We start from the raw sequence: 21,052 nt of genomic DNA, 5'->3' as shown, positions 1-21,052 counted from the left end.
TCCATCTCCTTAGAGATTTGTGGAAATCCCCCGTCCCCAGCTGAGTGTTCCACTGGGCCACGGCGCCCGAGGGAGTTGGACCCCCGTTTGCTGGTGGTATGAGGAGTATGCGCTGGTCATAAGGCTGTGGTTGCTGGCCGTCGTTGGCCGTCGAGGTTGTGGTTGGCTTGGCTACTGAGCAAGATGAGGCTGACCTGGATGGTGATGAGGCTTGGGAGGGGGTGACCGGGACGGGTCGACGATGTATGTGTGTGGGCTGGGTCTACTCCCAGCCGCACTGTATGGTATTCTTCTGATTCCAGTCCAGAGTTCCTTTTCCCACTGTAGGCTTTTTAAACATGAACCTCGTCTTCCGTTGGCCATGATGCCCCGTCACAAACCCAGTGTCTATCGCCACGTCCAACCCCTTTCCATCGCCAAACAATGTCTACACCCAAAACCGCTCACTGCAAAAACGAGTCATCATCCTCAACAAGCCCCATCATCTGCTGGTTGCTATAAAACCAATCCTCCAACTGCGCCGCATTCCCCATCCACATCATCTGGTTCAGCGCACCCGACCCCGCGACGCCGGCACCGTTCATCCCGTCCTCTGCTCCTCCGCCCGTCATCCCCGACATCTGCTCCGACCCCACGTCCGACGACTGCTGCTGTGCATGCTGCTGCGGATGCCCAGATGCCGGCGGGAACCCGAGCGCCGTGAGGTACTTGTCCATCTCCTGGCCCTGTTCCTCCGACTGCTGCTGCTGCTGCTGCGTGCTGTTGTTGTTCCCGTTGCCGCCGCCCCCACTGCTGCCCTGGCTCCGCATCTCGACGTACCGGAACGCGACATTGTAAAGCACCTGAAAGAGGCGGCACAGCCGCGCCGAGGCCTCGGTGAACTCCTTTGCGCCCTGGATCGAGGCGACGAAGCCCTGGAGCCGGGCGAGGTCCGAGGTGTCGCTTGTTTCGATTACCTGGCAGAAGATTACGATGAAGGGGACAAAGGGGGAGAAGAGGATGGTCCTGGGCGTTGTTAGTGTGAACGCCCGAATCCGTGGAGAGTGGAATGTGAGAGAGGACGCACCAGTTCATGTACATGGGAAACAGGTAGTACGCATCCTTCGCCATGATGGCCATGCAATCCTCGTGCCGCTGCAGCGTCGCCCTCGCGGCGTTGATGCACTCTGTGCCAAACGTCGTCGCGGACCCGGGGGGCGAGGGGACGGCGCGATAGATGATTGTCATCAGCGATAGTCTCAGCACCTCGTCCGACACGTTGAAGAACTCCATCGTGTTCTCTCCCACCGCCTCGATGGCCGACTTCAAATACTGCGACTGTTGGCCACAATAGTCAGCAACCTCACAACAACTTCACGGGTTGAGCGATCACAGCAACTCACATGCGTCTCCTGCGTCCGGTCCGTGACCCTCCTCAGCTCCGCCGCCAATCCCCTCGCCCTCGCCTCCCGCACGGCGCTCGGCTGCGCAATCGCCTCGGGGCTGTACAGCTGCTCGTACGTCTTCCCCTGGATGCGCGAGACAACGACCCACAGGCAAAAGTAGCTCATGAGGGCGCCGTGCATCTTGCTGGCGCTCGAGGGGTAGGGGGCCGTGATGTCGTAGTCCTGGATCGTCGAGGGGCGGCCGAGGCGGAGGGAGAGGGACTTGTCGATGAAGTAGACGGACCAGAAGAGGAAGATTTTGTACTCCTCGTCGTCTGGGTTTGCGGCGGTTGGGCCTGTTGCCGTGCCTGTTGTAGTGGAAGTGGATGGGGGCGACGATGATGGGGATGCGCGGTGGTAGCCTAGGGTTTGGCAGAGTTGGGCCGAGGCTACGTTGAGGGTCCAGGCGAGGCTTGGTTTTGCTACTTCCATTGCGTGGTAGGCCTGACGATGTTAGCTACGGATGTAAGAAGAATGCGTGGGGGAGAACCTTACACCAAACAAGAGGGCAACAATCATGTCCATCGTGGCCGGGAGGTGCAGGGGCAGGTTGGCGAGGGCGGTCTGGAGGTTCCCCCGGCAGAGGGTGCCCATCTTGGCGCACTCCTCCCTGAGCTGCGCCGTCGCCGTCTTGGACTGCGTCATGTCGGTGTACAGGCTCTCGAGGCCGGCGTTGACGATGATGAACTCGGCCTCGTTGAACTCTGCCGGCGCAAAGTAGACCTTGAGGACCAGGTCGGTGAAGTGGTCCGGGTGGAGGAACGTCGTCACCCACTCGAGGCCCAGCGTCTTTTGGGCTATTTGAGACGTTAGTCTGACTTTCCTGAACTGCATAGTGACCTGAGACTACGCACCCTTTGCCTCGCGGATGATGTTGACGGCGGACTGCACGGGCGGCATCTCGCACTCGCCAAACGCCGGCCGGGCCACGGGCTTCGCCTGCGGGTACGTCAGCTCGTGCGACGCGGGCTGGTGCCGGAGCGCCTCGACGAGAGAGTGCAGGGCGTCGAGGGTCTCGCGCATCTCGAGCACCGAGGAGCCGTCGCCGACGGTCTTGCGGAGGAAGTCGTGGGCGAAGATGGACTGGGCCGTCATGGAGGACTCGCCCTCGACCAGGGGGTCCGTCGTGTGCTGCTGCTGCGTGGAAGTGCTGGCTGGTGTTGTTGAGATGGACGATGAAGCCACCGTCTTGAGCTGGATGGGCGCCGGCGGGCCCCCTGATACTGCCCCTCCTGCTCCCCCGCCGGGTGTGGCGGTTGATCCCGAGACCGATGGTGCGGTTGACGGTGCTGCTGATGGTGCTTGGAGGGGAAACTGGAGTTTTAGGTCCTCGAGGAGGCGGACTACGCCGTCGAGGCGGCGGTCTATTAGGTCGATCTTCTTCTCACTGGGATGTGTGAGTTGTGACCTGGTGCAAGGGAGCAAAGGCGAGACTAACTATTGAGGGGTGATGAGAATGCGAGTTCTCTTCTCTTTGGGCTTGAGCCCCGATGTGTTCTTACACTCGATGCCGGCGTGCTGGCAGTGAGCACATGGTTCTTCTCTATCACAGCGGATCTACGAAGCACACAGTCAGCCCTACGTCCAATGGATGGTGTCGAGTGACATGATGACATGGGCCAATGAAGGATGAGAGACAACGTACTTTACGGGCACGACAAGCATCACACTAAATGTGTAAGTTAGTTTCGGCGTGATTTACAACGACTGGGTAGTATGAGGGTCTACTTACCGCTCGTTTGATGGGGAGATTGGCGCCGCCCACGCCGCCAGCAGCGGAGAGACCCGCACCAGCCCCGGCAGAAGATCCGGTGTCCATTGCGGCTCGGTTAGATATTTCCAAATGCGATCAGATGGCTTCACTTTAAGGGTAGGTCGTACCCGAGGAGCAAGGGTCCAAGACTCTCGGAGGGGGATCCGGCGGGGCGGGATCGAAGAGATCCGAAATCTAGAATTGTCGTGTTGTACAGAGAGATGCCAAGCGAGACGTTGTGCCCGGGGCTGGGTGAATTCGGGGCCCGAACGAGGACGGGATCACGAGAAAGCAAGCGGGCGTAGATGGTTCGGAACCTCTTCCCAACTTTCGCGGCGGGATGAGGTCGCGGCCCGGGGGCAACTAAGAAGGACGGGAACGGCGTGCGCGGGTTCCGCTTCCGGTGGATTTTATGGAGCAAGAGGGCGGCCCCTGTGGCTGTGACTCAGCCGCTAGTTGTCCGCAGTTGAGGCTGGAGGCTTGCCCGTCTTTGAATTGATCACCTTGCGGGTACGATGTGCATGCGCGGTTAGGATATATTTTGGAAAGGGGAAAAGAGAGAGAAAAAAGAAGGGATTCTAGCACCCATATGAGGTGTGGGAGCAAAGGCACTTCGTTGCAGAATGCATGCACGATTTTTAGTAATTCAGATCTCCGTGCTCACCCCCTTGCCATGGACCCTTTCAGGGGTCCGGGTGACGGCACATCTCTGCGATTCAGGGCTCATCCAGGCGCAGACACGGTGGTTCGCACCGGATAGGCCGCTGTAGAGACGCATTTGAACTGGGGTAACTGGCTTTAGATAGAAACTAGCTAGGGAATTGTAGAGCTATGATTCGCCAATAGAAAGTGTGTCGATCACGGAATCGCAGTGTTGTCACGTTCTAGCGCCGCCGTTGTAGTCTATTCAAACGTATCCCACCGGCAACGCCAGGGCCACATCGCCGGCATGGACGCATTTGGATCTGTGAATGCCCGTGATAGGCAGGGAGAGGCATGGACCAGCATCTCTGACGGGGACGGAGTATGGGCGGCGCAAGTACGGAGTCTTTCCATTGTTCGGCGTCCGCTTGTCCTTTCGGCTTCCGGCGCCAAAGGTCAGAATGGCGCCGGGCAGGACTATATGGAGGGCATCTGCCGCTTGCTGTTTTGTTGGAATCGAGGATGCCATCTTCGAAATGGACCGAGACACATGACACGAAACCAACCTGTCTGCTCAACCTAGGGCACTGCTGGTCACGGCGACATGCCATCCATAGGTACGGTATTTGTGGTAGCTGTTCGGAGACTCGTGAGTAGCTCAACCCGGAGGAGAGAGCGCTTCCCACGTGTCGGCGCGGCGCCGTAGCGTCTCAGATGTCCACCGCGCCGTCCGGCGAAAGAGTCATCGGCATCATCGACGTCGGACTCGGTCAAACCAAAACATCCTGCTGACACGGTGACACCTCATCACACATCGATCGAGGGGGAACTCCTTTAGCCTTTAATGGTTTGGGATGAAGGGAAATCTGGACATTGTCTGACGTCTCGCGCCCCGAGAGCACCGCGCCCCGAGCAAAGCAGCGGAGTGGGCGTCCGGGCGCGATGAACCCGCGGCCCCCGCTGTGAGCCTGCCAAGCTGGAGTCGAACCAATCGCACTCGTTCCTGCACCGAAGCGGGGGGTCCACTATGCCGAAGAGTGGGGCGTTCTCGCTTCCATGACGGCGGTCCGCGGGAGAAGCCAAGGCCTCGCAGCAGCAGCTTCAATGACGGAGACTCTGCTATGTTGGCGATCAGTCAGCTCGAGTTTGCGTGTTCCATTATCCGAGCTTCAAATTTCAATATGCGCGTTTGAAAACATTCTTCTGGCTCGCCTTGAGGTGCACCGCATGATATAACCTGCATCGTCTGGTTTTCCCCATCTCATCTACAAGAGAAGCCAACCCGCCGGCTCACATTTCTTGATAGTACGAACACACCACGCGACACAGACGATCAGATCTTGGGGTGAACCACCCGTCAGCCGCACAATATGGGGGCCGAAAAGAAGGAGCACACTCCGGCTGAGGATACCGTCGCCGCCATTGCTTCGCCAAACGAAGCTGTCAAGGCAGAAGGCGGCGCGTTCAAGGCCTATTTGGTATGATCACTGTCGACTCTCACCTGTTGCAAACATGCTGACGCCTCCCAGAGAATCTTTTCCTTTGGGGGACCCTTTGAGAAGCTCCTGCAAACAATCGCGATAGTATGCGCCCTGGGCGCGGGCGCCGGCGTGGCCCTGCAAAACTTGATCTTTGGCAGCTTCGTCACCACCATCCAGGACTTCACCACCGGCCAGTCCACCCCTCAACACTTTCGCAATGAAGTCTCAAAGCTGGCGTACGTCTCTGCTCATTCCCACATCATCACTACAAGCTAACATCTCAGCCTCTACTTTGTCTACCTCGGCATCGCGCGCTTCGTCCTCGCCTACGGCTACATCTCCCTGACAACCTTCTCCGCCTACCGCATCACGCGCAACATCCGCCACGCCTACCTCCACGCCGCCCTGCGCCAGGAGGTTGCCTTCTACGACATCGGCTCCGGCGGCTCCATCGCCACCCAAGCCATCTCCAACGGCCGCCTCATCCAGGTCGGCATCGCCGAGAAGCTCGCCCTGACCTTCCAGGGGCTCGCCGTCTTCGTCACCGCCTTCATCATCGCTTTCGTCACGCAGTGGAAGCTCACGCTCATCGTGTGCTGCATCGCGCCCCTGATCCTGGTTGTGATGGGCGTCGTCTCTACCATTGAAGCCGGCCTCGAGACAAAGATCCTCGACATTTACGCCCAGGCGGGCTCCTTTTCCGAGGGCATCCTCTCGAGCGCGCGCACCGTTCACGCCTTTGAGATCCGCTCGCGGCTGGTGCAAAAGTTTGACAGGTTCCTCGAGGACGCCCACCGCATCGGCAACAAGAAGTCGGCCCTGTTTGGCGTGCTCTTTTCGTTTGAGTACTTTGTCATCTACGCCGGCTTCGCCCTGGCGTTCTGGCAGGGCATCCACATGTTGAACCGGGGCGAGATTACCGAGTCTGGAGACATTTTCACGTGAGTAGTCCGCAGCATCTTTCAGGAGCATCAGCTAACAGGCTTCAGGGTCCTCCTATCTGTGGTCATCGGCGCAACGAGCTTGACCATGCTAGCGCCCTACATCATCGAATTCACCCGCGCCGCCTCCGCCGCCGCCCAGCTCTTCAAGCTCATCGACCGCGTCTCCGAGATCGACCCCTTTGACAAGTCGGGCCACCAGCCCACCGAGACCGTCGGCGTCGTCGACCTCGAGAACGTCTCGTTCGAGTACCCGACGCGCCCCGGCGTCACGGTCCTCGATAACTACTCGCTCCACGTGCCCGCGGGCAAGGTGACGGCGCTCGTGGGCTCCAGCGGCTCCGGCAAGAGCACAATCATCGGGCTGATTGAGCGATGGTACAATCCAAAATCGGGCACCATCAAGCTCGACGGCCAGCCGATCGACCAGCTGAACCTCAACTGGCTCAGGAAGAATGTCCGGCTCGTGCAGCAGGTGAGATGAGAAGCACCTACATTTGAACCAACTCTGACAACCGCAGGAACCCGTCCTCTTCCAGGGAACAGTCTTTGACAACATTGCCAACGGCCTCGTCGGAACCCCGTGGGAGTCCTCGCCCCGCGAGGAGCAGCTCCGCCGCGTCCAGGACGCCGCCAAGATCGCCTTTGCCCACGACTTCGTCTCCCAGCTGCCCGAAGGCTACGACACGATGATTGGCGAGCGCGGCGGCCTCCTGTCAGGCGGCCAGAAGCAGCGCGTCGCTATCGCGCGTAGCATCATTTCGGAGCCCAAGGTGCTCCTTCTCGACGAAGCCACCAGCGCCCTGGACCCCCACGCCGAGGGCGTCGTGCAGCAGGCCCTAGACAAGGCCGCCGAGGGCCGTACGACGATTGTCATTGCCCACAAACTCGCCACCATCCGCAAGGCGGACAATATTGTAGTCATGAACAAGGGCGCCATTGTCGAGCAGGGGACGCACGAGGGCCTGTTGGCGCAGGGCGGCGCGTATACCCGTCTCGTGAGGGCGCAGAACTTGAACGTGGCCGAGGAAGGATCCATTACCGAGACGGAGGAGGATGACGACGAAGCGGTGACGGCGGCGGCTGCTGCTGGGAAGGAGAGCATTGAGCTCACGAAGACCATGAGCCGGTACCGGACGACAGACCAGACGCGGATGGAGGCGCAGAAGGAGCGCGACAACTTTGATCATTACAAGCCCATCGGCCTCATCAGCGTCGTCATCCGCATGGTGCGCGAGACGCCTGAGCTGAAGTGGGCGTACCTCGCAACCTTACTGGCCGTGATAGTCGCCGCCGGCGCATTCCCCGGCCAGTCCCTCGTCATCGCCAACCTCGTCGACGTCTTCACGATGACGGGCTCCGAGATGATCACCAAGGGCAACTTCTACTCCCTCATGTTCTTCGTCCTCGCCCTCGGCGTGCTCTGCTGCTACTTCGTCATGGGCTGGGCCACAAACGTCATCGCCCAGGGGCTCAATCACAAGCTGCGCCGGCAGTCCCTCAACGATTTCCTCCGCCAGGACCTGCAATTCTTTGACCGCGTCGAGAACAACACGGGCGCGCTTGCCAGTCGGCTCGAGTCGAACCCGCAGGCCATCCTCGAGCTCATGGGCTTCAACATTGGCCTCATCCTCATCTCGTCGCTGAACGTCATCGCGTGCGGTATCCTGGCTATCGCCACGACCTGGAAGCTGGGTCTCGTCGTCGTGCTCGCGGGTATGCCGCCACTGGTGTCCTCGGGCTACATCAAGGTCAGACTTGACTCGCGCCTGGATACCAAGACGTCGAAGCGGTACTCTGCGAGCGCGGCGATCGCGTCCGAATCCGTGACGGCGATCAGGACCGTTTCGTCTCTCGCTATCGAGGAGTCGGTGTTGAAGAGGTATACTGACGAGCTCGACAACGCCGTGAGGGCTTCGACTGGCCCCCTTTTCGTCATGACTGTTGCGTTTGGACTGACCCAGGCCATTGAGTACTTTTTCATGGCCCTCGGGTTCTGGTGAGTTTGGGTGCTGCGTCTTCCCAATCTAGTTGCTAACTTTTTAACAGGTACGGCTGCCGGCTGCTCTCGTTCAACGAGATCACAATGTACCAGTTCTTCGTCGCCTTCATGGGCACATTCTTCTCCGGACAGGCCGCGTCGCAGCTGTTCCAGTACTCGAGCAGTAAGTTGAATCTTCTCCGCTAGTGATGTCACACACTCTGACCCTCCCAGGCATGACCAAGGGCATCAACGCCGCAAACTACCTCTTCTGGCTGCACGACCTCCAGCCGTCCATCCAGGAGACGCCCCAGAACCGCGACGCCGCGCCAAAGGCCGGCGCCTCGGTCGACTTCCAGCAGCTCCGTTTCTCGTACCCCCTACGACCCGAAGCGCATGTCCTCCGCGCAGTCGATCTCGAAGTGAGTCCCCATTAAGTACCTGACAGAAATCATGCCTAACACATCTCCAGATCAAAAAGGGCCAGTTCGTCGCCCTGGTAGGCGCCTCAGGCTGCGGCAAATCCACAATGATCGCCATGCTCGAACGCTTCTACGACCCGACGACAGGCAGCATCGTCATCGACGGCGACGCGGCTCTATCGGACCTCAACCCCCGCCTCTACCGCCACATCGTCGCCCTCGTCCAGCAAGAGCCTACCCTCTTCCAGGGCTCCATCCGCGAGAACATTTCGTTGGGAATCGACGCAGAGTCCCTGGACGAAATCGTCCCGGACACCCAGATCGAAGCGGCCTGCCGCGCAGCCAACGCGTGGGACTTTGTCTCGTCGCTCCCTGAAGGCCTCGCGACCCCATGCGGCAGCAGCGGAATGCAGTTGTCCGGCGGACAGAGGCAGCGCATCGCCATCGCGCGGGCGCTGATCCGCCAGCCCAAGATCCTGCTGCTCGACGAGGCGACGAGCGCGCTCGACACCGAGTCGGAGAAGATTGTGCAGCGCGCGCTGGAGGAGGCTGCGCGGGACGGGGAGAGGATCACGGTTGCTGTTGCGCACCGGTTGTCGACTGTGAAAGATGCCGATGTTATTTGTGTGTTTTATGGCGGGAGGATTGTGGAGAAGGGCACGCATGCGCAGCTTGTGGCCAAGGGGGGCATGTATAAGCAGATGTGCGAGGCGCAGAATCTCGAGTGAGCAGGGGAAGCAGAAGAGCTTCGTCCATGCTGAGTTGTTGCATTTTCGGCCTGGGAGTTGAGCGCTTGACTCCTCCCATAGAGCACGGCGTTTGGGAAAGGGGGTTTCTGTACGATTATCTGACTCGCAACTGCGCAACTCAGTCGATCACGTTTGTCCTAGAGACACTTAGATTCGTAATGTTTAGACTCCAAGAGACCAATCTCATACTCTGTACTCAGTGTCCTGCAAAGTGACCCTCTTCCCTTGACAGAAATGATGATCATCCCAAACGGCGGAACCTGTCAAAAGTGTGCTGATTTCCGACCCCGCGGCTTTGGGTCCGTTCAATGTTACCATCTTCTCGACTTGCTGCCATGACTCTGGACTTGAGCCAAGACACCACGGCTCAGTCAACTATGCCGCTGGCGCAAACCTCGATTGGGGAAAACGCAGCTTGGAGCGAACTCGCTTTCTATGCTACTAGCAGAAAACGTGCTCCCCAACGTGGTCTCCGGAACAAGAAGCAGGTCCATTGGAAAGCCAAGGAAAGCTTCTTCACATCGTGGCGAAGTTCTGAGGGTCCATCGGAGCTCGTGCCGTCGTCGTTCTTGGCGTTTGCGTAGAACATTACCCACAACACGTTCCGTCAGCACACGCCCTTCTTCAAGGATCATCTTGGACTCTTGCAAGCAGCAGCGATTAACCAAAAGTCTGTAAAATGAGATGGTAAGCTTGTTCCCCCAAGGCACCAAAGACATCGACACCACCAAGACTGACACCCCCCCGCCGTCAACCCTGGTTCCCCGACTTACACCGGCAGCCAGCAGCCAATCAGAAGCGCCAATTCACCCACGGGGTCGGACCCAACGGCCACGGTCAACTCTCGTCTCGTCCCGGGAACACAAACCTCTCGACCGACTACAACCCGGCCGGGATTGACGAATAACAGCGAGGTTCTGAAATCAGGTTCGGGAAGCTCAGCAAGCTCAGAAAGCTCATGATCCCTTCTCGACCTGCAGCGCCAAGCCAACGCCACATGACGCCGTTCATCTCTTGTGCCTTCTGGCAACCCACCCCACGCAGCGTTCGCAGGCTTCATCCCCAATCCGCAGACCGAGCACGCCCAGCTTCCAGCGTCGGAGCTTCTTCCTTCTTTCTCGCTCTAGCATGATTAGCATCATCTCCGCTTCGCCGTCAAATAACAAGTGTCTTGGCGTTGGGAAGCCCGAGATGGCCCCGACTCACCACCTCAAAGTTCGCGCAGAGACACGTGCCTCTGTCGCTCAAAACGAGCCGTGAAGTTACATTCAGCTTCTTCCATCCGACCCAGCACGCCGTCATGATCTCGGTCTAGCCGTCCTTCTGCCCCTGTGCTGTCCAATCGTACATCGATATTGATGCTCTCGGTGCAGACGGAATCCTACCCATTACGTTGGGCTAACGTCCTGCGCAGGCTGGGATGATGCGCCGCGCAATCTGCAGCTCTCTCACCCGGAGCTGTCTTCAAAGTATGGGACCCGCGAACGAGAGGACCCGCGAACCGACAGAGTGTTTTTGTCATGCAGTAGATGGGGAACTTTTGGCGGGAGAGTAACACCCTCTGGGCTCTTGAAAGACATGGGATGACTTTTGGTCCCCTTGCTGAACTTATTGGTATATAAGCTCCCGAGCCGCAGGAAAGCTTCTGCTCCAACGTCCCGGTCAAGCTTGTTGTACCCTTCTTCTCATCCCAACGCTTCATTGTGCTCTTTTGGCTTCACTCTGCAGCCAATTCACCCCGAGGACACACAAAGATGGTCAAGCTCAACCCACTCGCCGCCGTCCTGGCCGCGGCCTCGCTGTCGTCCCTCGCCTCGGCGCAGACCTACCAGCGCCTCGGGACGTGCCCGGACCTCGGCTGCGTCCTCCCGCCCGACCAGTCCGACTTCCTCCCCGGCCAGACCTTTGACCTCCGCGTCGAGGTCCACGCGCCCGTCAACGGCTCCGAGGCCTTCAACAACGGCGTCCCCGATGAGGCCTTCAAGGCGACCATTGCCAAGGAGGGCGGCGCCGCAAAGAGCTTGACCGAGTTCTTCGGTCTCGAGGAGCCCAAGCTCGAGAAGTGGTCGTTTGGGTGGTACGAGGACCTCTTTGCTGAGGACGCCAAGCAGAAGAGCGTCGTCAACGTGGCGTCCAAGATTTGGCGCCGCCTCGCGCTGTACGAGCCCGGGAATTACGTCGTCACCCTCACGTACTACGACGGCAAGAAGACCACCGCCAACTGGGTCGTGCGACCTCTGGCGACGGAGAAGAAGGCCAAGAATGTCATCTTCTTCATTGGTATGTCTCTGTGGTTGTGGTGTTTGTGCCCATGCTAACTCTGGACTCAGGCGACGGAATGACCACCAACATGGTATTGAGATTTACCAAGCTCACATCTCTGAACTACATGCTGACACCCACAGGTCACTGCCGCCCGTCTTCTCGGCCATAAGAGCATCAATGGAAAGTACCAGACCAGCTTGGCTCTCGACAAGTTCCCCGTCATTGGTCACCAGATGACCCATTCCATTGACAGCTACATCACCGACTCTGCCAACTCTGCGTCGGCGCTGTACTCTGGCCACAAGAGCACCGTGAACGCCATGGGGTGAGTGGAGATGATGGACCGTCAAAGTGCTCACTGACATGCGCCAGTGTCTACGTCGACTCTTCCCCCGACGCCTTTGACGACCCCAAGGTCGAGACCATTGTCGAGCTGATCCACCGCATCTGGGTATGTCCAGTCCGTCTCTGCCCCCTGAACCAGTCTAACAAACGCAGGGCTCCGCCTGGGGCGCCGTCTCCACGGCCTTCATCGCCGACGCGACCCCCATCGCCCTGACGGCGCACACCCGCGCCCGGTCCCTGTACGGGCCCCTGATCGACCAGGCCCTCAACGGCATCACAAACTACACCTGGACGAAGATGACCGGCCCGGACGTCTACCTCGGCGGCGGCGCCGAGCAGTTCTATCCCGGCAAGGGCTCCTACCAGGGCAAGGACTACTACGCCGCCTTCGCCGACAAGGGCTACAGCGTCGCCCTCAACAAGACGTCGCTCGAAGCCGCCGACCCCAACGAGCGCATCCTCGGCATCTTTACCCAGGGCAACCTCCCCGTCTGGCTCGACCGCAATGTTTTGACGGAGAACCTGGCCAAGCTGAGCAACGATCCCACGGGCAACAAGAGCGCCGCCGCCGACGTTCCGGGGCTCAAGGAGATGACACTCAAGGCCGTCGAGACGCTGCACAACCGCGGCGGCGAGCGGGGATTCTTCTTGATGTCCGAGGCCGCGTCCATTGATAAGCAGATGCACGCGCTCGACTACGACCGCGCGCTGGGCGATTTGCTCGAGCTGGACGACACCGTCAAGGCTACGCTGGAGAAGCTCGAGGAGCTCGGCATTCTCGAGGAGACCCTCGTAGTCGTGTCATCCGACCACGGCCACGGCTTTGAGTGAGTACTCGTCAATATCTACTTGCGTTCCTATACTGACTTGAGCAGCGTCTTTGGCAACGCCGACACAAAGTACCTCGCCGAGCAAAAAGACGACCGCACAAAGCGCAAGGCCGTCGGCGTCTACGCGAACTCGGGCCTGTCGCAGTACACCGTCGAGCAGCCCGGCGTCTCGTACAACACGGGGCCCAACTTCCCGCTCAACTGGTCCCCGCGCTACGCCATCGCCGCGGGCTTCGGCGCCAACCCGGACCGCCGCGAGGACTACAAGGTCCACGCCGACGGTGCGCGCACGCCCGCTGTTGCGGCGACGAACACCACGGACTACTACGCCAACCCCAAGGACGCCGTCGATGGCTTCGTGGTGAATGGTACGCTGCCTACGAATGAGGCGCAGGGCGTGCACTCGTTGACGGATGTTGCTGTGTGGGCGAGGGGACCTTGCCAGGAGACGTTTGGCGGCACGTATAGCAACATTGATGTTTTCTACAAGATGGCGAACTGTCTTGGTCTCGCGCAGCCGAAGAATGCGACGGCGCCTGGGGCTGGGTGTGCGAGGAAGGCCAGGGCTCTTCATGCTTGAGTCGAAAGGGGTCGAATAGGTCTTGAACTTTGATTAAGCATGGCGAGTGGGTGTTGGGGCGGTTGATGTTTGGGTACAGAGGCTGGAGAGGCCCTCCCGTAATGAAACTCGGTGATGAAGTATAGAATTAATATCACGTTGGTCAAGAACACTCCCTATGACTATCGCCAGACTGAAGAGTCTGAACTACTGGTTGATGCTATGGTGTTTGTAGACATGGACAGCCAGATGGACGGACGGAAACGCTCCCTCTCCGCTCGCCGCCGTGTAAGTCACCCAGGAACTCGTTTCAAAACCAGCTTCAAGGCAATCTTCGTATACAAAGTTGCGCACCGTTCTCTGACATTGAAAGCACCGTAGAAGGCTCGTTCTACGTCGAGAGTATAGTCTTGTGAAGTTGTTCATGCCTCGCCGCCCCCAAAAATCAAGTCGACGAGATTGTGCACGATGCCTCCCGAGAAGCAGCACAAACATAAATCCCAAGATTCCTGATGTATGATTTCATTCAGCCTTCACGCAAGGAACTCTTGAACCTGCCCGAGTCAACATTGCGAGTCTAGGCCGCGGTGCCACTCGGCGATGTTACAACGGGACCCCGGGCCCCCATCCGCTCGGGCCCATCATCGGCCGATGAACTGACCATGATCCACTTTCCGTCGTCCGTTTTGTCCCTCTTCGTCAGCCCACGATGGACGGGATCAATTTACCCTTTTGGGTGTATTGTTCACGGGCAGAGGATCTCTTCGCTTTTCTCTAGGGAAGTAGATGGGGCTAGGACGAGGGTACCGGGAAAAAAGAACAGACAGATGGCCTCTGCCTTGGCCCAACCTAGGTGAGCCGCAAGCATGGTTACATCCCGGAAGACAGGCGGGCAAGCGAGGCAGAAAGATCAGACGCGCAGGTGTCAACTGATGTAGCTATGTCGTGCATTGTTCGTTTCTTGTTTAGATTGCTGCCCCCATTCGGATCTCTTGCGAGGGGGCATGGTTCGTGTGCTAAGCAGGGTCGATCTCCCGCGCGGTCCGACTCTGTGGGGGTTGACTCGCAACCCGAGTGGATGCAGAACGCCAGGATTCACCAAGATGCCACTCAGCCAAAAACCCGTGAGAAATTCATTGCTCTTCGATTCAATGCTTGTAACCTGATGTTGAGATCTGTTCGCGCTATCTACACTGACTCCCTCAACAATCTACCCCAAAAATCTAGAAAGATTCAAAAATCACCTCTCAGCAAGCCTCTCCAAGATCCCCATCGCCTCCTCATCATCAACCTCCCCCTCGGCACACTTGCCCGTTAAACAGCTCGAGTGCGCCCAGACACGAGCCCCCTCAAACCCGTCAACCAGCCCCTCAACATTCTCCTTCCTCACCCCGCCGCCAACAATAACCTCCAGGCCCTTCGTCTCCTTTTCCTTGCGGGCCATCATCTTCACCACACCCTCCGACGACGCCTCCCGCACGACAACCTCCAGCAGCGCCCGGTTCTCCGCCGCATTTCCCGGCCCGCCGGACGTAAGCACCCCCTCAAACCCGCAACCCACCAAATCCCTCACCCCCCTCGCAATCGTCTCCGTCTCCCCATCGCGAATAACCTCGTCAAAAGCCCGGTGAAACGAACACGCCAGCCCGCCAGCGGCCTTGACCAGCCTCCGATTCCTCTCAACGTCAACCACAACCGCACCATCACCACCCCCGCTCCTCTCCAGCACCCCAAACACGAACCCGTCCCCCCTCTCCCGCCTCAACACGCCCCGAAACGCCTCCACGTCCCTCGCCATGACCTCAAACTCCTCATCATCATACACAAAGTCAACTTCATCTTCCGGGCGCTTCCCCCGCGGCCGAATCATGATCCGCACGGGTACCATGAGCCAATTGTTCACGCCCTCGAGGTCCGCGAGCGTGGGCGTCGTGCCGCCGACGGCGTAGCTCCCGCGCGCGTTGAGCTCGATGCGCTGCGCGCCGATGGCCTGGGCGTGCAGCGCCGAGGACGGGGAGAAGACTGGTATCTCGAGGTGGGTTGGCATCGTGGGCGGCGCTTGCTTTGTGACTGTCATTTGGGTGGTTTGGTTGGTTGTGCTGATTTAAGAGAGTTGATAGAGTGCTCGGGGGTTAAGATAGATTGGATAGTCGATTGGATAACGCGTTGATGTGATAGGTTCAATCGAATTAAGGTAGCGGGAAAAAGTAACGACAACCCTGCAAGTTTCGCTCAACGTTGGTTTGACTTCAAAGAATCGAGGGTAAAAGACACAATCAAAGGATGAAAACCAAAAAGTCAATTGCAAGATGCCCACGTTTTAAAGACTCGAGAGTTCCTGCGATAGTTCTTTTTGTTCGCCTCTCGTCGCCCATTCTGTCCTTATCAGCCTTGCTTTTGCCCCTTCGCTCGCTCGGACGGCACTTTTAATATCAGATCATGCCACCTTTCCTTGCTTGCTGTTCGTGTCAGTTACCCCACCGGCGAACATGGAGTCTTGGAGACCTGGACTCGAGAAAGTCGTTCGAGTTTCCCCCCTCGGTTGGCTTAGTCATTATGCATATCTTATTAAATCTGAGACGTGGGATAGAGGGTGGCACAATCGAAGGATGGGGAAGCTATGGTTGGCTGATGCTCAATTCCTATGAAAGGGCTATGGGGAACTATCTCGTGGGGGCCTGGACGACTAGGGTCTATCCTTCTCCCACTGTCTGCATCCCGAAAGCCATGATGGGTATCTCTGCCATTAACCTCATCCCAACGCCTAAACCAAGGCCCGAATCCAGCCAGAATGCTCAACGCCGATGTCGACGTTCGACTGCTTCCTTTTGAATGCAGCTAGAATGCCCATGCCAATGTGAGAGCTTCCAGATCCATAATGGAGTGGCGATGCCCTTGTAATCACTGGGTCTGTGCTAGTCGCGGGTAAATCCAGCAACTGAAGACCAGTGTCGCCCTGATGAAAGTCGCAACATCCTGACCTGGAGAGCAAAGAATGTACATTGTTAGAGGCTCACTCCTTGCGCTGAGACGAGGCGGCCTCAAAGGCCTGGAACATCTCTGGCTCGTACTGAGGCACATGAGCATTCTTCGGGCCGCCGCCCTGATCGTTGCTGTACTCGCTGAGATGCTGACGAGGAGGGTAGGGAGAGACGTAGGGACGAGGGAATCGCTCGTCCTCGGTCTGTCCATGGTTGTGCATGTAACCGCTCTGGGGGGCGTACTCGGTAGGATTCTGAGGGAGAGGGGCAGAAGAGGCAGAGGGACGCTGGATCTGCTCATTCTGGGGCTCTTCGTGACGATCCATATGGGCTCCCTGGCGGCTGTAGTGCTCGGTGGCATGCTGACGAGCGACCGAAGAGAAAGATGGAGCCCGGAACGCTTCCTTCTCCTGGTAGGCTCCCTGACGGTGCTGATCCTCGTTGGCAGGCTGACGAACAGGGGCAGAAGAAGAGGGATGCTGCGACTGCTCATTCTGAGGCTCCTCGCGACTGTTGCTTTGAGCTCCCTGGCGATGATGATCCTCGTTGACCTGCTGATGAGCAGAAGGACGGCGAGAGCGCTGCTGGTGACCAGAGCTGGCAGTCGAGGGGCGCTGGATGTAGTCCGGAATGGTCGAGGAATAGCCAACGTAGCCGGGAGACGGCGCGGCACTGTGCTGCGCGGAGGTGTCGTGGCTGGACGTCATCGCAACTGAGCTGCGGCCAGAAGACATCGAGACTTGATGATCTGAGTAGCGAGGCATGACATGAGGCTCAACGCGCGCCGAGCTGGCTCGATTTCCAACACGGTCGTCAGAGTAGCCCATGCTCGACTGCTGCGACTGGGGGTACTGGAGTTCCTGGCCGTACTGGTGGGATCCCACGGCAGGCTGGTGACCGTTGTAGCTCGTGGAGTGAGCATTCTGGTGCTGACCAGTGTTGTACGCAGCATTCGCGTGGTATCCCTGGCTACCGGGGGCATGCTGGTTGCGGCTCTGATCGTAGCTCTGGTTGGCGTAGTTCTGATCGTAGCCACGGTTCTGGTCGAAGCTCTGGATGCTGCGGTCCTGGTTGTAGTAGCCGTGGTTGGCATGGTTCTGCTCGTAGCCGAGGTTCTCGTGGTCATGGGAAGAGCCCTGAACGCTATGGTTCTGGTCGTGATAGCCCTGAGTGGCCTGGCTCTGGTCGTAGCCACGATCGTGGCCCCGGTTCTCGTGGTTTTGTCCGGAACCATCGACGCTGCGGTTTTGATCGTAACCACGGCTGCTGGAAGTCTGACCCTGATAGCCCTGGCTATCGTCACTTCGACCATGGCACTGGTTGATATACTGTTGACTTTGAGCGGCGTACTCCCGCTCGTAGTATTCGCGGTTTTTGGCGCTCTGATCCCAGTAGGTCTCAGAGTTGGGGCCATTGTCGAATCCCTGGGGGATGGTGGTCTGGCCGTAGTAGTCGCGCGCCTGGTTATAGTGGCCCTGGTTGCCAGAGTTCTGACCGTAAGTTTGAGCTCTGGGGCCCTGATCATAGTAGCCGTGGCTACCAGAATCCTGTCCGTAGTGGCCCTGCATTCTGGGACCCTGATGGTAGAAAGACTGACGGCTGAGCTGCTGTCCGTAGTATGCCTGGGTTCTATGGCCTTGGTCATAGTAGGTATTGGTCTCGAGGGGGGTTGCCATTCGAGCGCGTTCCTGGGGCGGCTGCCGGCCACGCTGAGAGACCCTGGGACTGTCGTACGGGTGAGCACGGAAGTCGCGGTTCCGCGTGACAGCCTTGGGAGGGCGAGGGGGCAGCGACAAGTGCTCCTGCGACATGTTGCGCTGGGACACCAAGCCGGGGCCACGAGGGCTCATATCAGCCACAGGGGCTGAGAAAGTAGGTCGTCGACCCGCAGCACGGTCAACAGCGCGAGCGGCAGTCTCGATCTGCTGGTCCCGAGCAAAGGCGCGAAGATCGTTGTCAACATCGACAACATCGTCATCGTCTCCCTCGCCGTCTTCGTCACCTCCATCATCAACGTAATCTCCGTCGTTGTGGTCAGTTCCCTCAGAGAAGCTGGTTTCGTTCTCCTCATCAGTGGTCTCGCCGGTATGCTTGTCGAAGCTGTCCTGAGCCTGGGCATCCTGGGAAGGAACAGACGCCTCACCCTGCAACTGACTCTTCTTAAGCGCGGCCATGGCACTCTTCATCTCACGTACGTACGGAGCCGCAAAGGGCGAGAAATGCTCCTTGTCGTGATTCTGGAAATAATGCTCCACTGTCTGATTGTTAGCACGGCAAGTAAATCGATCGAATGCGCTGAACGTACCAAGACTGAGCTGGGTGTATTGGCGCTTGGCATTGGGGCCCATCTCCCGCTGCATGATGACGGCCAAATCTTCCCAAGATCTGGCCGAGCCAGCGCAAATCCCTTTCGCCGAAATAGGGACGATGGAACGCCAGAAGACGCGCTCTTCCTCTTTGCTCCACGCTTTGCCGGGCATGTTGGTGTGGTGCGGGATTGTCGCGGTGAGGGTGTCGTAGTTGCGATAGAAAGCTCTCGAGGCAATTCTTGTGAGATTCAAGGCTTCTCTTCGCCTCGTGTGTGCTGTTTGGGAAGGAACGGCTGCGAAGTCACAGATGTTGGCGGTCGGGAAGAAGAATATTGCTGTGGGTTCAGGAATTCGAAATTGTTTTTTTTGGAAGAATTTGTGCGGCGATCAGTGAAAGCGAGTTGAGTACGCGCTCGCGTCAAAAGTAGGAAGGAATAAGTATGCCCTGAGGAAGTAGGAGTGGCCGGACTCCTGTAGGCGGGTGGTAGGTTGATATTTATATTGTGGGTGGTTGAGGCGGCCGTGATGGGCCATGATGGGCCGTGATGGGCTGAGTGACCCCATGGCGGTGAATAGGTGGTGCAGTCGAACCATGATGCGGTCGAAGGGTGACGAGACGAAAAGTTGATGGGACGGAAGGTGATGGGACGGAAGGTGATGGGACGGAAGGGTGATGCGATGGAAGGCCACCTCTTCCGCCCAAAGCAAATCTTCTGGTTGTGATGCGACGGAATCCCAAGAGGTTGCGGTGAATTGGCGATGCGGTAGAAACATATTGTGGTGAATAGGTTATGTGACGGAGGGGCGATGCGGTTGAAAGGTGATGCAGTGGAAGAGTTTTCTGACGGAAAGGTGATGCGATAGAAGGGCTTTGTGACGGAAGACTGATGTGACGGAGTGGTGATGCGGTCAAGAGTCGATGTGGTGAATAGGTTGTGCGATGGATTGGTGATGCGACGAAAGGTCGATGCGATGAAAGATTGGACGAGTGATGGCCTGCTGGGAAGGAGCAACGGAGGCGAGGTCGGCATCATGGCCGTATTCGAGCAAGGTTACTCGGTCATGGATGACAGAGGGACGACGCAACCATGAACAGGTCTTCAGGAGACAGCAGCAAGCATCCATGTGGCTTCTCAGGATCGATGCCTTGCGTGTGAATGAATGTTGACGAGGATCGATATGGCCAAAGGCTGACCTTTGAAATGTGCAGCTGGAACAAGTGGGTGTGCTTCAAGTCACTCTGAGCAAGCAGAAGCTTGGGACTCCAACCACTTTTCGGCGATGTCAAAGACAGTCCAACAAACGACTTGCCCCTGACTTGACCGAAACTCCATCTGCTGCTGAGCCATCTGCTGGATCGTCTTCGACATGTCGATATTCGTCCACCCTCAGCAGAGCACAACGACAAGACTGCTCCACTGCTCACAGGCCTTTCGCACACCGACGTCGTCTGCAAAAGGCCTGTGGAGAGTTGAAGCTGAACTCTCTTTGACCTTGGAGAACTTCAACCGAGACGAGCAGCACAACGATGCACTGGGCCCTTTGATCCTAGGTCGAAAGCCCGGCTGAAAGACAGCCTACTCAAAAGGACTCTGGGGGTCGGCTGCTTTGTACCCCCTGGCAGTCAACGCTGCTGCCAGTCGCCATTCAAGTCTCGAGAGCTGTAACCAAGTTAGAAACCCATTGCTTGACTCTGGAGGGACGAACACTAACAATGCTCTTCTTTTCAGGAGCAACAACACCCTCTCTGATCCAAAATCCCCAGCCGCCCATCATGTTGGCCAGCATCATGTCGGTGGTCAAGCGATCGCCGACGACGGCAACCTGAGACGGATGGGAGACGCCCGTCTCGGGGTGCTTGCGAAAGTACTCCATAATCTCGGAGCCACAGCCGGGCTTCTTCGTCTTGTGAGGCAGGACGGTGATGCCGGTGGCCTCTTCGAGCTCCTTGGCCAGCTTAAGGGAGCTGTCATAGGACGTCGCTCCGGCCGTGTTGGAGACGATGACCAGCCGGCGGCCGGGATACGCGGCCTTGAGCTGCTCGAAGCGCTCCTTGATGATGATTTAGCGGACTATTTTACAAAAGCAAGCATGCAGTGACATACCTTGTAGGGCTTGTGGACCTCGTTGGTGTGGGGAACCGCGAAGCAGTCGTCCTTGTCAAGCACCACGGCCCTGATGTCGCATTTCCGATTCTGGCCCTCAAAGGCTTTTTCAAACGGGATGGGCAGGTCGTTGAACGTCGCGACCGTATGCTGCGGCAGACACAGCGTGGGCTTGAACAGAAGCTTGAACACATTTACCGTGCCGGAGAGGTTGAGATTCATCTTGGTGATGGGCCCGTGAGGATGGAATTTGGGGGGAAGGAGG

The 21,052-nt window shown here is 58.1% G+C and overlaps 7 protein-coding genes across 7 annotated transcripts; 2 read left to right on the top strand and 5 right to left on the bottom strand.

Moving 5' to 3' along the window:
- Positions 1-443: 443 nt before the first annotated feature.
- Positions 444-3,243, bottom strand: CABS01_07699 (fungal specific transcription factor; the record flags this gene model as incomplete). The annotated part of the gene is made up of 8 exons (XM_060541061.1): positions 444-1,005; positions 1,079-1,317; positions 1,383-1,868; positions 1,920-2,221; positions 2,279-2,811; positions 2,863-2,981; positions 3,070-3,093; positions 3,157-3,243. 8 exons carry the CDS (start codon positions 3,241-3,243, stop codon positions 444-446), a joined length of 2,352 nt encoding a protein of 783 aa, XP_060402561.1.
- An 841-nt stretch (positions 3,244-4,084) lies between these two features.
- Positions 4,085-4,348, bottom strand: CABS01_07698 (uncharacterized protein; the record flags this gene model as incomplete). The annotated part of the gene is made up of 1 exon (XM_060541060.1): positions 4,085-4,348. One exon carries the CDS (start codon positions 4,346-4,348, stop codon positions 4,085-4,087), a length of 264 nt encoding a protein of 87 aa, XP_060402560.1.
- An 841-nt stretch (positions 4,349-5,189) lies between these two features.
- On the top strand, positions 5,190-10,300 carry CABS01_07697 (ABC transporter; the record flags this gene model as incomplete). Its single annotated transcript, XM_060541059.1, has 9 exons — positions 5,190-5,297; positions 5,349-5,536; positions 5,585-6,241; positions 6,290-6,716; positions 6,763-8,240; positions 8,291-8,406; positions 8,457-8,644; positions 8,695-9,368; positions 10,126-10,300. 9 exons carry the CDS (start codon positions 5,190-5,192, stop codon positions 10,298-10,300), a joined length of 4,011 nt encoding a protein of 1,336 aa, XP_060402559.1.
- An 847-nt stretch (positions 10,301-11,147) lies between these two features.
- On the top strand, positions 11,148-13,413 carry CABS01_07696 (alkaline phosphatase; the record flags this gene model as incomplete). The annotated part of the gene is made up of 6 exons (XM_060541058.1): positions 11,148-11,673; positions 11,724-11,746; positions 11,799-11,983; positions 12,031-12,109; positions 12,157-12,830; positions 12,879-13,413. The coding sequence occupies 6 exons, from the start codon at positions 11,148-11,150 to the stop codon at positions 13,411-13,413; spliced, it is 2,022 nt and encodes a 673-aa protein (XP_060402558.1).
- A 1,219-nt stretch (positions 13,414-14,632) lies between these two features.
- CABS01_07695 (CutC family protein) lies at positions 14,633-15,469 on the bottom strand (the record flags this gene model as incomplete). The annotated part of the gene is made up of 1 exon (XM_060541057.1): positions 14,633-15,469. One exon carries the CDS (start codon positions 15,467-15,469, stop codon positions 14,633-14,635), a length of 837 nt encoding a protein of 278 aa, XP_060402557.1.
- A 936-nt stretch (positions 15,470-16,405) lies between these two features.
- Positions 16,406-18,853, bottom strand: CABS01_07694 (uncharacterized protein; the record flags this gene model as incomplete). Its single annotated transcript, XM_060541056.1, has 2 exons — positions 16,406-18,627; positions 18,679-18,853. The coding sequence occupies 2 exons, from the start codon at positions 18,851-18,853 to the stop codon at positions 16,406-16,408; spliced, it is 2,397 nt and encodes a 798-aa protein (XP_060402556.1).
- Positions 18,854-20,259: 1,406 nt separating this feature from the next.
- CABS01_07693 (HAD superfamily phosphatase) lies at positions 20,260-21,009 on the bottom strand (the record flags this gene model as incomplete). The annotated part of the gene is made up of 3 exons (XM_060541055.1): positions 20,260-20,343; positions 20,396-20,734; positions 20,788-21,009. The coding sequence occupies 3 exons, from the start codon at positions 21,007-21,009 to the stop codon at positions 20,260-20,262; spliced, it is 645 nt and encodes a 214-aa protein (XP_060402555.1).
- Positions 21,010-21,052: the final 43 nt, after the last annotated feature.

Source organism: Colletotrichum abscissum (genome assembly GCF_030869225.1).
Source record: "Colletotrichum abscissum strain IMI 504890 chromosome Unknown Scaffold_17.1, whole genome shotgun sequence".
Classification (NCBI taxonomy): Eukaryota; Fungi; Ascomycota; class Sordariomycetes; order Glomerellales; family Glomerellaceae; genus Colletotrichum; species Colletotrichum abscissum.
Note: the sequence above shows the minus strand (reverse complement) of the source record. Positions and strands in the feature narration are given on the sequence as shown.